This window comes from Rhineura floridana, chromosome 21 (genome assembly GCF_030035675.1).
Source record: "Rhineura floridana isolate rRhiFlo1 chromosome 21, rRhiFlo1.hap2, whole genome shotgun sequence".
In the NCBI taxonomy this organism is placed as follows: Eukaryota; Metazoa; Chordata; class Lepidosauria; order Squamata; family Rhineuridae; genus Rhineura; species Rhineura floridana.
In genome coordinates this window covers 19,380,189-19,396,840 of record NC_084500.1, presented here as the reverse complement: position 1 = coordinate 19,396,840, position 16,652 = coordinate 19,380,189, and the positions used below count along the sequence as shown (strand labels likewise).

At 49.7% G+C, this 16,652-nt stretch overlaps 1 protein-coding gene across 3 annotated transcripts in view; it reads right to left on the bottom strand.

Moving 5' to 3' along the window:
- Positions 1-16,652, bottom strand: part of PHF12 (PHD finger protein 12) — a 31,560-nt gene that overhangs the window by 9,887 nt on the left and 5,021 nt on the right. For 2 of the 3 annotated variants that reach the window (XM_061605525.1, XM_061605524.1), the window contains exons 3-7: positions 4,646-4,718; positions 1,897-2,290; positions 1,379-1,499; positions 588-720; positions 173-337 (exon numbers count right to left, since the gene is read on the bottom strand). In XM_061605525.1, the coding sequence (XP_061461509.1) occupies positions 173-337; positions 588-720; positions 1,379-1,499; positions 1,897-2,290; positions 4,646-4,718 (886 nt within the window). Of the gene's footprint in view, positions 1-172; positions 338-587; positions 721-1,378; positions 1,500-1,896; positions 2,291-4,645; positions 4,719-6,635; positions 6,991-16,652 lie in introns of those variants that run through there. The other variant, XM_061605526.1, reaches the window with a different exon arrangement.

Here is a 16,652-nt window from a genome sequence, read left to right as displayed (position 1 = left end):
GTTTCACCCAGGAGACAGCAGGGCCCTTCCAACACCTATAGAGCTGGTTATCTCCACTTCCACCCCTCCAGTCCAACGAAAGTCCTGCGAGATGACATCCTCTTCAGCTCCTTTGTCTGCCTCTCATTCAGCAAGACACAGCACAATGCGGCCTTCTCCTCTCCCTACGTACCTTGAGCCCCTTTCTTTTCATAGACTGCACCACACGGCGGTTGGGCGGGTGTTTCTTGTGGATTCGGTTCAGAAAGTCCACCTTAACCACGTGCTGCGAGATGGTGTCCTGGAAGCGGTCAAACACTCGGCACCGGTTGCTCAGGGTCATGTTCTTCTGGTTCAGCTGGGAAAGAGAGAGGGACACAGCGCCTCATCACAACTCCCCTCATGGCAGCAACATCTGCCACAACAGCACTGGAGCAACGTGTGTGTGAAAGAGTGAGACAGTGTGTATGTGTGTGAAAGAGAGAGACAGAGACAGTGTGAGTGAGTGAGACAGAGAGAGACAGAGAGAGAGAGAGAGAATCTACAGACCATCCCTGCCAATTTTCTGTTCCCCCCCCCCCCGGTCTGGAGGCAAAGCCTTGGCTTACCACCACGTGCTCGATGTGATTTGGACACATCCACCTGCCCAGGGGCATTGCTGTGAGAGGCGGCTCCAGGCAATCCATGTGGAAGAGGAGCGGGCAGTAATCACACTGGATGAGAGGGGCTACACGGCAACTCCTGAAAAGGGGGGGGGAATCATTACACGGAGCAGCGGGGAAAGCAAAAGGGATGTAGCAGATGCTGCCCACAACACCAGGGCCGGACTCTTTGCCCCACCGGCCCCAGCGTTGTCCATGCCAGTCTTCCCTGCCCTGGGGGCCCTCCGGACATGTTGGACCAGAACTTCCAACAGCCCCTGGCCAACTGGCTGGCCTACTCTGACCTGTGGCAGCAGCTCTCCAGGATCTCGGTAAAAAGAGGCTTCCCCATCACCCTATGAATTGGAGGATGCTGGGGCCTGAGAGCCTGGGGCCTTCTGCATGCTGAGCAGGTGCCTGACCCCTGGGGCCCTCCCCTCTCAAGGAGGAGGTGTCCACGATCGAGCCCACGACCTCTAACCCTCCTGAGCAGGACCTGTGCGCTCTTGGCCAACAAGGCTGGGGAGGAGGCTTTCCAGGCGAGGACTTGGGCGCACCCATGCCAAGAGCCCATGGGCCTCCTAGCTTTGCTTCAGCCCAGACCCTGCAGGAGCTCAGCCCAGCCAACCCTCATTCCAACTTCTGTGTGGTCCCTTCTCCAACAAGCAGGCAGAGAACTCCATTGCGGCAGGCCTTTGCTGCAGCAGCACGGCTAAGGCCCCCCTCCGCCCACCCGGCTCTGTTCACCACACGGATACCTGCTGCACGCGAAGCAGACTTTCACCGGCAGGGGGACCAGCCCATTGTGGTCCAGCTCGTGCTGGGCTTTCTTGACATTCTTCCCAGTTGTTTCCTCCTTCCTCCGCCTCTTACTTGTACCTGTGGGTGGGGGCGGGAGAGAGATGGAAATGCCCCTCTGCTAATCCTCAAGCAGCTAAGGGGCCAGGCATGGAAGGGGACGGGTGGACACACAGGTCCGAAGAGGAGGCACCAAACCCCAAAGGGAGGAGGAGGAGGCAATGAGCCGTACTTGCTCTGGGCCACCACTGCACTCAGACCCAGAATTTCAAGGCCACCTCCTTCGCCCTAAAGCAAAGCAAAGCAAAGCAGTAGCCCAGGCCAGCCCCAAACGTTCTCAGTACCTTCCTCAGGCACCTGGTCCTCGCTTCTGGTCCTCGCTTCTAATCACACCCGAGGCAGCAAGGCTGCCGTTCCGCCAACTGCACCCAGGGAGCGCAGAGCGGTCCATGGAGAACCAAGGGAGGCCGTCGCTCACCTGGGAGTGCAGTGGTGCAGGTCAGCTCGTTGGGCAGCTGGAACTGGGTCGGGTTCCTTTCCATGGCTGCAGCAATGAGCAGCTCAAAGGGCCGCTTCAGGTGGGGCTGCCCGCCGTCTGCCTCCGCTGCGGGGGCCGAGTCATCGTCCACGTCGATGATGTCCTCGTCCACGTCGTTCTGCTCCGAGTTGGGGGTTTCGGTGCTGGCGTTGGACGTAGGTGTGCCGGGCCGGCTCGCTCTCCGCTCCAAGAGCCGAGTGTGGGAAAGAGTCCGGAGGACGCCGCCACTTGCCCGGTCCAAGAAGTCTGTGTCGCTGGTGGGGGACGTGGTCCTTTTCCCAGACTTGTCCACCAAGCCGTTCACGTGTCCCAGCTCCTTCTTCTGCTCTCTCTTCTGCAAGGCACAACAGACAGGCAGTCTTAAAGCAGCAGCCTCCCAGTGGCCAAATAAAAGGGAAGAGCTGCCTTCACCTGGTAGTCCAAAGAGAGTCCTACAACGGTGTGCCTTTCATTAGCTTATAGCAGATCGCATTCGAAGTTATTCCTACACAAAGTAGACCACTGAAGTTAACAGTCACAACTAACTTGGGTATGTTCATTTTAATGGGTCTACTTGAAGTAGAACTTAGCTGAATGCAACCCAGTGGGTTCTACTCAGTGTAGACCCACTGAGCGTTAGGAACCCAAGTTAATCATGTCTATAAACTTTAATGGGTTGACTCTGAGTAGGACTAGCGTTTGATATAATCCAGTATTTCTACTTTGCCTTTCTATTAAGATGATCAAAACGGCTGATGAAGAGTCTTCAACAGCAGCCTGACCCACAGCATGTGACAATAGCCTAACCTGGAAGGGAATGGCTTGAGGCCAGCCACGAAAGGGAAAGTGGCTGGGGTCTCCTCCAAGGCATCACAACCGGATTTGGTCGTCGCCTTTTAAGCATGCAAAGCAAAAGGGATTCAAGGCAGGAAGGGTGACAAACACGTCTGGAAACGGCTATGCCCAGACATGGGAAGGGTGAAAGGGCTGAGCATCCCTAGCCTTCAGGCGGGCCTTCGCTCCCTTGTCCTCACAACAGAATTCTAGGACTTTAAAGAGATGCCACCAAAAGACAAGCAGTCCCTGTGGCCACCGAAGGCTCAAGAGGCAACGAGACCAGAGACTTTCTAGCGAAAAAGAAAGTCAGGTTCTCCTCATGGCCCAAGCCAGATTCCTTTGAGCGGCATGGGGTCATGCTGGAGGCAGAGGCTGGCACACTAGAGAAGGGGACTGAAGGAGAGTGGGGGCAGCCTTTTAAAGGGAGATGCCAGCATCTGGCCCTTCCGCATGCAAAGCAGAAGCCGCTCTGCTGAGGCCAGCCTCCTCCCCACCTCCAGCCTGTTGTGTCAGCGCTTGTCTTGGGGAGGGGGGTGTCTTAGGCCCTTTACTTTTTTGGGAGCAGGATCCCAGCAGGGTCCTATGTCTCCAGCATCCTGCAAGCCAATCAGCATGAATTGCCACGGAGAAGAGTCTTCTCACATGTGCCCTTGTGCTTTCCTGCTGATTGTAGCCAATCAGAGTGAAAGGTGAGGCAAGTCAGCCACTGAGAAGACTGTTCTCAGTCGCTAACACTCTCCCCTTTCATGCTTATTGGTCCTTAGGGATGTCTGTGGGAGAAGGGATTAACAAGGAACTTGTCCTCAGCTCAGCAGCCAATGCAGGGGGAGGTGGTCTGGGTGTGACTAACAGGAAGGGCCCTGGCACTCCTGGGTTGGCCACGACACCACTGCTTTGTACTCCCTGCACTTGTTAGCATGAAGCACTTTAGGAGTAGCTATGGTCTGGAGAGGGCAATGGGAAAGGGCAGAAGCTGGAAATCTTACATTGGAAATCGCTGGGCACCCAAGAAGCCAGGGCTGGCAAGGAAATTCCTGGTGTGTCAAATGCTGAAATCTTTCTCTTTCTTTTTTTGTAACTCCCCCCCCCCAGCCCTGCCAGTCGTTCCTCCCCTTCCAGCACACCCTGCAAGCTGGCAGCCCCGGGAGTCAATATTTGCATTCAGATGGGCTGCCCTGCTGGCTGCAGGAAAGGGCAGGCATCTCCGATGACAAGTTGGAGCCCAGCCCAGGAGCCTCCCTCCCTCCCATTCCCCACAAACGAAAGAGGCAGGCGCAACTCATCATGCCCCCACCCTTCCCGGCCTCTGCTGCTATGGAAACAACAGGAGGTCATTCCATTCTCTCTCAGCTAGCCGGAAGGAACTGGGAGGCTTGGCAATTGAGCTAGCCAGCCTGAAAGGAGGAGAGGCCCCTGTGCCATCACAGCAAGCTTCCACCACCCACTCCAAACACACACCCGTCTGCAATTTGCTCAGGAAGGCAGAGGAGGTAGCCTCCACCAAATTAGCTTGTCACAGCAATGCCAGCAACGAACACATTATCCACACGTTCTAGAGAAGCAGGCAAGGAAAGGAGCCAGCCGTCGGCTTATCGCTGCCTCCCTGTCACGCCCAAAGCTGCTCTTTGTGAATTCATTTATCTAGCTTCTTCCTTGGGATTTGTGGAGCAATTTTTCTCCCCTTTGAGAAAGGCAGGTGTTCAAAATGTGTTGGGAATTAAAAGATATTTTGTGTGTGCAGCTGTCTCTCCCCCACCAGCCGTATCGTGCCACAGCTGTTTGGAACCCTTTTGTTCTTCCCAGAGAAGAAGGAGAAAAGATTATATCCAAATGCCCAGAAGGTTTAATCATGAATGGGTGGAGGTGTCTTTACCTTTCGGCGCACAGTACAGCGGTGGCACATCCACTCCCCTGGAGGCAGCATCTCCTCGCTCAATGGAGGATTACTGTGGGGAGAGAGAAAAAGCAGGCAGTTATTTTTTGTGGCAACGCGTGAGCCACACCTTCCTCCATTTAGGCCAGTGGTGTGGCCCTCCAAATGTTGCCGGACTCTAACCCCCATCTGTCCCAGCAGCCAGCATGGCCAACGGTCAGGGATGATGAAGGGAGCTGGGGAGTGCAGCAACACCTGGAGGTTCCTCAGCCACTGGTTCATACCCAGAATCATTACGAGACACACTGCGGTGCAAATCCGTTCCAGGCCGTAAGCATCTGCAAGCCCTTTCGCCTCAAGGAGATGGAGGCTGCCCGTCATAACTGGGAGCTGTGCTTTTACGGACAAATTTGTAGAGGGGTATCTGAACCCTCTCCCCACCCTGACGGGAGTTCTCCCTGATAGCTCTCAAACTTATCCCAGGGCAACGAGAATGAACCTCTACCCCTTTCTGGGGAATACCCCTATCCTCTCTCTCCCCCCACCCTGAATTATACAGCTGAAATCCTTACTTGCAGCCTGCCACATGCAACTCCTTCCCCAATCAGCACAAGACCAAAGCAACTTAAGGCTGTGGGCGGTATATAAATTGAACAAAATAAATAAACAAATAATTGTCCTGCGGAAAAGTGAATTTCCTCTCAAGCTTCAGTGTTTTAGTGGACAAGCAGGTTCTCTTGCAGTATTTCCCTGTGTTTTGCTCCATCCATTCTTCCTTCCATTTTAACAAGATGCCCAGTCCCTGCTGATGAGAAGCATCCCCACAGCATGATGCTGCCACCACCACACTTCACTGTAGGGATTGTGTTTCTTGAGGCATGGGCAGTGTTAGGTTTGCGCCACACATAGTGCTTTGAGTTTTGGCTAAAAAGCTCTATCTTGGTCTCATCTGACCACAAAACCTTCTCCCCCATCGCAGCTGGGGCACTCTCATGGTTTCTGGCAAACTCCAGACATGCTTTCAGATGGTACTGTTTGAGTAACGGCTTCTTTCTTGCCACCCTCCCATGCAGGCCAGTGTTATGCAGAGCTCTTGATATGGCTGACTGGTGCACCGTTACTCCACTCCCAGCCACTGAACTCTGTAGCTCCTTCAGAGTGATTGTTGGCCTCTCTGTGGCTTCTCTCACAAGTCTCCTCCTTGTTCGAGCACTGAGTTTTGAGGGACGCCCTTTTCTTGGTAGTGCCTGGGTGGTGTGATGCAGCTTCCACTTCCTGATTATTGATCCAACTGTGCTCACTGGGATATCCAAACACTTGGATATTACTCTGTACCGTTTTCCTAATCTATGCATTTGTATTATGTTATCTCTCACTTCTGCAGAATGCTCTTTGGTCTCCATTTTCCTTCAGATCCACAGCCTGACCAATCCTTCAACAGTGGGGCTTTTATCCTGACAATGTGACAGCAACTTTAATGGTCCACAGGGGGAGGGCAATGGTCAGGTAACGGCGTCCTCGACAGGCAATTTCTTTCATCTGTGTAAATTGGGAGCTTCTGCAGCACAGGGGTTGAATACTTACACAAGCAACATGTTTCAGTTTTCTATGTTTCTTACACACACTTCCCAACATAAAACCAATGTCACCTTACAATAACTGATTTTGAGTTTCAGTGTTTCAGAATAAAATATCATATAGAACGAAATTACAATGTACCATTTGTCATTCAGTAATATTAGAGCATTGGTTGGGGGTATGATTTCGTTTGCAAGGCACTGTACATGTGTGTGTTTGTAAGAGAGAGAGAGCGAGAGCAAGAGAGAGAGAGAAGCTAAAATGCAGAAATCCAGGCTAAGCTTAAGCAGGAGATATCATCAGCAGAAAGCCAGGAGGAGGACGACAAGAACATTACAAGGCAAGAGTTACAAGCAGGCCCCAGGCTGATATATAAAGGTTGGTCCCTGTGCCTGAAAAGTTTCAAAGTCACCTTGAGCCACAACGCAGCCTCTCCCCTCCAAAGGTCCACTGCTCCTTGCTCCCTCTGTGCCGCTGGGCTGAAGAGCCACTCCGTGCTGAGTTGGCAATCTGCTACCACACACCATTCCAACAGGTACAATACATGTGTTTCAACTACACCGAGAAGTGAACTTCAAATCCTGCAGTGTAAAATTCTCCACTAGCGTGACTGACTTGGTTTGGGGCTTCGGGAGAGGTAGTTAGTGCTTGCCTTTCACAGTCAAAAAACAGGGAGCCTTGCAATCACCACCTTAAAAGTAGAACAGGTTCACTGTTGCATTTACAGATCGGGGCTCATTAAATAAGTAAGGGGGTCAGTGTCAGGACACCATGGACACCAGGGCTCCAATTCCTCATTCAGCTGTAGCCTACCTCACAGGAATGCTGTGAGGATGAAATGAGACATGATGCTCTGAACTCCTTGGGAAACATTATGGCTTGTATCCAACGCTAGTCCTACTCAGATGACAGCCGTTGAAAATAATGGATATTAGAAGTCCATTAATTTCAATGGGTCTACTTTGAGTAAAACAGTTGGATACGATGCAATAAAGTTCGCAAAAAAATACATTAGCACTTTCAAGTACTTCACCAAACACAAGACCCTGTAATCCAAGGGTTGCCAACCTCCTCTGGGCTCCTGAGGACACATCTGCTAACAGGAGAAACTGTCATGGGCACTCAACAAACCAAACACACACCTTAAGCTATTCCACTGGCTACAACAGAATGCTTCTTTCAAGCCTAATTTTGCCAGGGTGTGGGCGTCAGAGAAGATCCCTGCTGGTGCATGTGTGCCCTCGGGCACCACGTTGGTACCCCTGTGACCACACATTGTATCTGTTCCTGATTGTTACAACTGGATCATAATAATGTTTGAGTACCCTACAAATGCTCAGTGCCCTTTGACTGCAGAGGCTGGCCACAAATGAAAGATTGCTGCTCTGACTATATCAGAGGGAAATGCTCAGCAGGGACCACAAATTGCCCCAAGTTAAACAAAATTTAAAATAAAATCAGCCATTAGGTAAGCAAAAGCCTGGCAGGTCCATCGCAACAACAAAAGCTGAAACTGAGCTGTGGTCTTCCAAAGTCTCCAGTTCAAAGCTCACCAGATTCACTGGCACCAGTGCCCTCCTGCAATATTGGGACCAGAGTATGGGCCAACTTTACACGGTTGTCGCTGTTATACAAATTACAAAGGTAGCACAAGCGAAGCACTTTGAAATGGAACAAAAGTGCTATGCACATGCTGAGAACGAGGATTCCACCTATATGGCACTGCCTTTTAAGATGTTTTTAAAGATTTTCTAAAAACATGTTTTTAAGATGTTTTATTTGGGGGATGTTTTAAGATATTTTTAGTGTTTTGTCCTTCGTTTACCTGCCTGGGCTCCTTCTGGGAGGAAGGGCAAGATGGAAGTTTAATAAATAAATAAGAAAATAAATAAAATGGGTCTCAAAGGTGGCACACAACTGGCTCTCATTTGGTTATCTTCCTTCTGTCCCCTTCTTAAAATAGCCAACAGGAAAACCTGTCAACCAAACTACAGTGCCAGGCTGGGGCAGGGCTTCTCCTCTTCTGGGCCACAGACCGAAGTACATCAATAACCCTCCAGCTGCCGGTTCTATCTCTCTGCAGTAGCTCCAAGTGGCAGAAAGGGCTGGGGGGGCATTCACTCGTGGCAGCCACTACGCTGGCATAGAAAATTCTGTTCTGCTACAGGCTGTAGAGGAAGGAGAGAGATGGAATTGAGGGGATACTGAGCAAGGAGGTCAAGCCAGGTCTGTGCCGCTTTTGTTTCTGTACCGATGTTGGATTGGAAAGCTTTAGTCTTAAGACTCACAGACGTGCTTCTCTCAAAAGGCAGGCCTACAACAGGAACCTGGAGCCAGTGTACCTCCTGCCTACCAGATTCTGAAGCTTCCTGTTCAGAAATCAGACACAAGAACAAGGCAGGCAGCCATTTTGAGAGCACAGCTTAGGAAACAGGGAGACGAGGGGACTCCTGTGCGTGATTGAGGCAGTCTCGAGAGCACAGTGGAAAATCCACACACATTAAAACCACTTCTAAAACAAAAACAAAAACCACCCACAGTCTGACGGCAGGAAGCAGCCACAGATGGCCATGTCTGGCCACCTAACCTCCCACATTTACGTTGCAAGCACAGTGGAAAGAGGCAACAAAACTCCTCAGCCCAAACCCACGATAAACCTGGTAACCTGCCTTGGAAACACAGCAGAAGAGACAGAGCTGCTTTTAAAAAAGAAAGAAAGAGAGAAGTTTAAAAAAGGTAGCTACAGTAAACCCAATGCTCAGCTGCCCTCTGAGGCTTGAAGAATTTGCCAGTTTATTGGGAACCTCAGGCAGATCTGGGAGGGTGTGTGTATGGGGGTGGAACAAGCAAGCCAAGATTAGCAACTTCAGATTACCAGTGGCACTGGAGTTGTTGCATCCGTCTGCTTGGAGGTATGACATTGACATTCCAGAGTACAGCGGAATAACATGCAGCCAGGTAAGAACAGGATCCAGTTTGCAAAAATTAGGAAAAGTGCATGCACCAGCACACCTCACCTCCACTACTACACACACAGACACACACACACACACAGAGGCCTACCGGTAGAGGACAGCCATCCCATATTCCTGCTCTCCTGACCCACAAGCTCATCACCTCCAACATTCAACTCACAAAGGCAGTGCAGTTACAGCGTATTAGTAGAAAAAGGCCCTGGAGGCCAAGGAAGAGCAGTCACGCCACGCCATCTCACAAGGGCATGCATTGAGACTTTCACCTTTGTTGCCTAGGCTATTCCTTAACTAGGAAGCATTTTAGCTTCCGCCATTCAGGAATAGGGGCTGGAGATGGTGAACGGCTCAGCCTTAGCGCACAGCTTCCTCTTTTGGACTCTTAGTTACGTAGTTCTGCTTCAGGATTTGGGAATCTGTGTTGCATTTTGCAGACTTGCCACAGAAAGCAGCAGGGCTCCTCGCTTATTTCTATGCCAGGCTACAGCCAAGAGGCCTCAGGAGCATCCCTAACTCTACTAGGGATTAGCAATTCAACGTCTTACAATTGGGACCCACTGAGAAACACACAGACGTTGGCAAACTTTCCATTCTGTAAAGCAGTTGCATAGCACCCGTATAGCATACACCTCTCCTGGCAGCTGTCCCTCAAAAGCCTTCTGGGGTGAGGACCTCTGCAGGCAAACTGAGCTGGCCATACTTGGTTCCCACCACGAAGCGGCAGCCACCAAAACGCAGCCACTCAACCGCTCTCCCTGGCAGACATTTTTCCAGGCAGTCATTCCCAGACCAGAGAATGGAGACTGCACATCTTTTCCAAGACACAGATTAATGATCAGGAAACAGCTCCCTTCCCTCCACACAGTGGTGCTCTTTGTCAGGATCCTGCCGCGATGGGAGGGGGGGAAGGCAAGGAAGGAGGAAGCAGCGGCTGCAAGACCTTCTGCTGCTCCAATCCAGTCACTGAAAATCCACCTGCCCTTTAAGAATACCACCACAATTACTGTGTGCTTGCAGATGCTTCAAAAGGTTCCCCAGCAGCAAAAGCAAAAAGGGGACGGAGCAAGACATCCATGCAAGGAGTTCAGGGGCCCAGTGCTCTAACCCTTTAGCTCTTCGAGAAGGCCTTCATGCAGAAAGCAACCTTGTCGCAGGTGAAGCCCAGGGCTGGTAATTAGCACCAGCTTAGCTTAACCTGGCATGCTGGCACACCTTGCTCCTCTGTCCTAACTGGCTGAGGCGCTCCTGGAAGCTGGGGGGGCGGGGGGCTGCATTTCACCTCAGATATAGCCATCCTTCAAATTCTATATATATAGGCTACAAACCGATCCTTTGGGGATGAAAGGCAATATTTAAATGAAATGCAATATACAACTGCTGTCTTTGCAAGCTGAAAACCACAAACCTTTCAGAAGCATGTTTAAAACAAGCAGGCTGGTACAACAAAGGTGCTACGCTTAAAACCAAGCATGTCAGCAGCTACCTGCATGTTATACTGTCAACGCCCAGCAGACAGAAGGGGAGTCTTCCCAAAGCAGGAGCATTTCCTGATGATGCTCCCCTATCTCTCCCCTTTCCAGTAAGGCCCAGAGCTCCCCAGGGTGATCCAAGCAAGCTGGTTGGTTCCCAGCATCGCTGGACCAGGAAACAAGCTCTTCCTCCTGCTTGCTAGTCACAAAGAGTTCCTGCAGGAGCTCCTTGACACCCTGTCATGGCTTCTCTGATCAAAGCACATATTCTGTAAGCTGAGCCGGATGCTACTTGCCAGGAAATCCAGAGAGTAGTGTGTAGGTGTTTTGGGGTTGATGTTTTTTGGAAGGGGAAGGGAAACTATGACTGCACAGTTGTGCCCTCAGGCCACTGCTAAGCCTAACCCCTACAGAGAGCAATTTCCAGCTCAGCTCAGCTCACTCCCAACAGGTGGGGAAAGGCAGGTCAAGATACCTGACCTTCCTTCCAACCTGCTGCTGAAAGATTTGCTCTCTCTCTTTTTAATGGCATGATTAAGACTCGGCATGCTCGACACATCCCAGGAAGTCCAGTGTTTCCTCTTCTCCCACCTTTGGCAAACTCTTTACCAGCAGAACTATTTGCGCAAGGAAAACACAGCCAGCCCGCCAGCCCCTACAACCCACACCAACACCCAGACACCTTTTGCTCCGAGCCCTACGAGCAAGAATTGCACAGAGGAAACGGCACGCAAACTGCACCGGGAGAGATCTACAGCATGAAGCTGGGCTGGGCTGGCTGGGCCAAGCTACCAAGTCGAGAGCAGAGATTCAAGAGCTTCTGTTCAGGAAGATGCACACAGCCAAGGCAAGAGCTCCATGTGGCAAGAGGTTTCTGCTTGAGGAAGGCTTCTACCCTGGAGCCAACATCCTCAATCCCAGAACAAAAAAAGCTTTGTTATGCGCTCTGAATTAAACCCAGTGCCTTTCCCAAGCCCAGTTTGGCCTTTGTGGCCGGGGGGGGGGGGGGGCTTGCCAAGACTGAGGGCTCAGGTTAGCTTCTGTCTTTTTGCTACTACTAATTCCCCACAAAATCTTCTTGGGAGTTACTGCTTGTCTCCTCCCTGGAGACACCCATCATTCTCTACAGGTTGGATTACAAGAAATGAGGAAAAGGGGGAAGATAAGGAAAAAAGCATTCTGCATCAGCAGATCTGAAAGGCATCTAACTTTGCCACAGCTGTGACGCTCACAAATCTAGCTTCTGCTCAGGGGAAGGTAAAGGGGCTCTGTTCAAAGGAACTACTCTACACCAAGCAACACCTCTAGCTCAGTACAGGCTTGCCTGACGGGCAGCTGCTCTGTGTGGTTTCAGGCCAAGATCTGTGCCAGCTACTGCAGGTATCAGGGAGTGAAGCTACAGGAGTTGTGAGGAACCTGTGGGTTGCATCCAGCTCAGTTCTACCCAAGGGCAGACCCAGTGAAATTAACAGGCCTATGCTAGTCAGGCCCACTAATTTGAACAGGCCCACTCTCAGTAGGACTAACACTGGAAACAACCCTGTGGTTTTCCAGACATTGTTGGCTCTCCATCTGCCATCAGCCAACACGCGCAATGGTCATGGATGATAGTTGCTGTAGTCTGTCAACATCTGGAGGGCCACCACATGTTCCCTACCTCCATTCTACAGGCAAATTATGTGCTTGACTGCTGACTGCCAGCCAGTGCCTCAAAGACTGTTCACTGACATGTGTCTGTACATGCTTCAGACTCATGAGGAAGAGGGGGTTTCTTAAAAGCTGCAAGAGAACTTCCAGTGGAGCATCAGGCATGGTGGAATCCTGGCCCCCCACAAGGAAGGCGGCCGAGCACAGAGAAAGCTGGGTTCAAGTTACAATAAGCCGGGATCCTTAATTACAACCACTCGCTTCCAGAGGCCCAAGATGCATGTCGGCGCCACCAGACTGACCTGGGTGCTTATCCAATTGCCCAGTCTGAGACAGGGCCCTTTTGTGTGAACTTCAGCTTCTATAAAAGACTTCTGAAGTTACAAACTGCGCTTTTAGCTACAGCTAAATTATGCAACTCTCTCAGATAGTTTGATTTCCTTTCCCCACAGCCAATAATCAAGGCCCTCTTTACTGTTTTTTAGAAACAAAACAAAACACCTAGAGTTTTACAAATTTTGGCAGCTGCAGAATCCTTGATGTTTCACCTGCCTTGAACTAGTTCCATCAGTTAGTCTTCCAAGGGCTCCAAGTACAAAATAAGAGAGTAGGATCCACTCAGCCCTGGAGCGCTACGGGGAAACACACAAAAGGAGTCTCATGACACATACTAGTAAACATCCACAACATCCACACATGCCTCTTCTCCTTTCGCACAGCAACTCCAGAAAAGAGACCTCATTTTGTAAGATTCACACATGATGCCATTTAACTTAAATTGTTCCTTGGTTTAACCACTAAAGTGTTTCATTTTTGCATATACTGTTTGCAATCAACAAATGGCTCACACGTCCCTTAATTAATTCCTAACTGAGTATGTGAACTTACTTTCACTGACTGTCATGGGAAGGGGTAATGGAAGTTTTCTTTGTAGTGGCTGACTTGTGACACTTCATTCACACAAGTCATCACTTGAAAGTCATAGCCAGGATGACCATCACCAACCACATCTGTTCCTGGAGACATTAAAAATCTAGGCAGGTATTTAAGTAGCCTCCGGGCTTAGTAAGATCATAGGAAGAGCCCGCTGCATCAGGCCAGCGGCCCATCTAGTCCAGCTCTGTTCTCAGTGGCCAACCAGATGCCCACAGGAAGCCCACAAGCAGGACCTGAGCACATGAGCGCTCTCCCCTCCTGCAGTTTCCAGCAACTGGTATTTGGATGCATACTGCCCCTGACTATGGAGGCAGAGCATAGCCATCCTGGCCCTGTCTCAACTTGCTTTAAAGCCATCCAAGTTGATGGGTCATCACTGCCTCCTGTGGGCGTGAATTCCAGAGTCAAACCACGTGCTGTGTGAAGAAGTAACTTCTTTTGTCTGTCCTGAATCTTCCAACATCCAGTTTTATTGGATGTCCATGAGTTCTAGTGTTATGCAAGAGGGAAGAAATTTTTTCTCAATCCAATTTCTCCATGCCATGCATAGTTTCCTACACTTCATGCCACCTCTTACTTGCCTTTTCTCTAAACTAAAAAGCAAAATGCCAGATTACTGGTTGGAACTGGATTCTTGGGAGCATATTACTCTAGTATTATGTGAGCTGCTCTGGTTGCTGCTTTGTTTCCAGGCTAAATTCAAAGAGTCCTTGCCTGTAACTACTTTATGCCTTCAGGTGTCAGGTGGAAACCTGGGTTTTTTCAAAGGGCTTTCAGATTGACAGAGATTGAGATGGCTTCTAGGTATTAATTTCTCCCTCTGCTGCTGGTATTGCTTTTTGTTCTCTGTTTATTGATGCTGTTTTATATTGCTTTTGACTTTGTTGTTAATTGATGTGCTTAGTTTATAAAGAAAGGGTGGAATGCATAAAAAAATACATGGGTGAAAGGTCCTAAAGATTAAGGAGGAAAATGCTGCAAAGGATACTTCATCCAACTCTCTTTATTTGAAGTTGTCCAACTTTATAGAAGTTACTATGAACCCAGAATCAGTTATTGTTCTTTTTAACACTGAGCATACATAACTAACAGCTGGCTCTTTGCAAGTAATAATTCTGAATGAAGGTTAGATCAGCAGAGGAGAAAATGCCACATCGCCAGGAGAAGTGAGCCAGAGACAGTGCTAACAAAGATGTGGCTTGTTATTTCAAACCAATATATCTATTTCCAGCCGTTCACAACTCTTCCTCGGCTTCTCCCATCATCTAACCAATCACAACACCATTCCTTGACCTTTCTGCTTTGTTTAGCCTTCCCTTTACCCCACAACTCTTTAGGCCCTTCAGCCGGCTCATTTCTGAGGATCTAACAGCTCACCTGATGGCTGCCAAAGAACGTGACTGAGGCACTGGACAGCTCAGCCAGTCACTCTCAAAGCTTCATCACTGACACAAAATCCCTTATAGTGCACCTGCCATACAGATAAAAACCAAAGATGCAAAGCTGCTTCATACCCACTCAGGACCACTAGTCCATTTACAGTCCAGTACTGTCTATTCTGACTGGCTGCGGCTCTCCAGGGTTTGGGGCTGAGTGCCTTCCCAACACCTGCTATCAAAATCCAGTAACTGGGAAATCCTGGAACTGACCCTGGGACCTTTGACAGGCAGAACATCTGGTCTGCGAGTTAACGCATGGCTGTTCCTAACAAGCTGCAAGCCATAAGCAGTCATTAGCTAACAGCTACTCATGTTAAGGGAGCTTCCCACACTGGAGTCTCCCAACAAGGAACCAGAAAATCTTTTGAGGAATACTTTCCCCTACACACACCTGAAGCAATGCTTGGTGCGTCACACTGCACATCTAGAACACTGACAACAGGAGGAGGAGGAGGAGGAGGAGAAAAGTGGCAATAAAATATTCAGGAAAGTCAAACCAAAAGCAAAGCCACAGAGATCACAGGTCCAACCCAGATTTAGCCAGTTTTGTTTTAACACAATTCCCAAAGACTGATTTATTTAGCAATGCTAATGTCTTTGTACCATAGTAGCATTGCTAAGGCATGACATTTGCAAGGCCGGAGCGGAAGGTGTTAGGTTCTCCATTGCCCAACAGCAGAGCCTGTGTTTTGCAGGTAGAAGGATCTCCAGTTGGGCTGTGGGGCGGGGAACCCTTGTGAGCCACTGTCAGACAGTGCGGACCTGGGATGGGAAACCTTTTCAGCCAGATTCATATCTTCCACCGCTCCACAGACAAACCACCTGTCAAAGTACCACACACAGCACTTCCCCAGTGCTCGGCATCCATCTGATATGGTGTCAAGTGTAGGTCAGGTGAGCGTGCCTTGCCCAAAACGACCTTGTGGGCCAAATGGGGAAGGCTGGTGGGCCCAATAAGGTTCTCCACCCTGGCACAGACAATACTGAGCTACATGGACCAATGACGTAGCTTTCTATGTTCCCAGGCCCCGAAGACAAATCAAATCAGAATCTTAAAGCATTCATCAACCTATCAACACTGCATGTGTGTGACAGAAAAAGCAAGCAAAGACTCTCTAAAGTTTGAATGGGGACAGTGCTTTGGGTATGGTGAAGAGTAAAGAGAGAGGCAATCAACTCACACGAAGAGCAACTCAAGCGCTACCCTCAGGAGGCAAGGAGGATGCCCAGTCCGGGTGAGGCAAGGGGAGAAGTTAACATTTCAAACCAACACAGGTGGCATAGAAATATAAGCGTGTGCCTCACTGTAAGCGTTCACTCCAGCTCTTTAAAATGACATAACTATATTGAGAGGCCAAGACAGAGACAAAAAAGCCAGACAGAGGACACTGAGACAGTGCCTGAAAAGCAGTAACACGAGAACCTAGCAAGCAGAAATGAGGCAGAATCACAGAAACCATGTGGATTGGGGACACATTTAAGTCGGGGATGGGGGGGGGAGAGAGAGGAGGAGGATGTCAAGACCTGGGTGAGAAAATTTAAATTATCTTATGCTGTATTCTCTTTTGCTATATTCTCTTTCACAGTTCCATAGACCGTGCGCTGCTGTAGTAATCCTAACTTAAGAGCCAAACAGGAAGCTATAAATGGGATTTGACCTAGATGGATAGTATGGATGGTTTGCTAAGTTCAGAGAAGGCTTTTACAGCCTCGAAAAGAGCCAATTCACCTGCTCCTCATGCTGCAACTGCCACTTATTTATTTGCTAGTTACCTGTTTTATACCGCTAGTGCTTCTCCCTGACATTCTTGTAATTCCTCAATGAAATCACAGTGCGAGGAAGACACGGCCTTTGGTGAGCTGAGCTCAACTGCAAGATTATAAATTCACTTGGGAGCAGAGGAAAGAGGAGAGAGACAGAGTGTACATGTAGTGATTTAGGCAAAAAAAGGAAACTAGATACGTA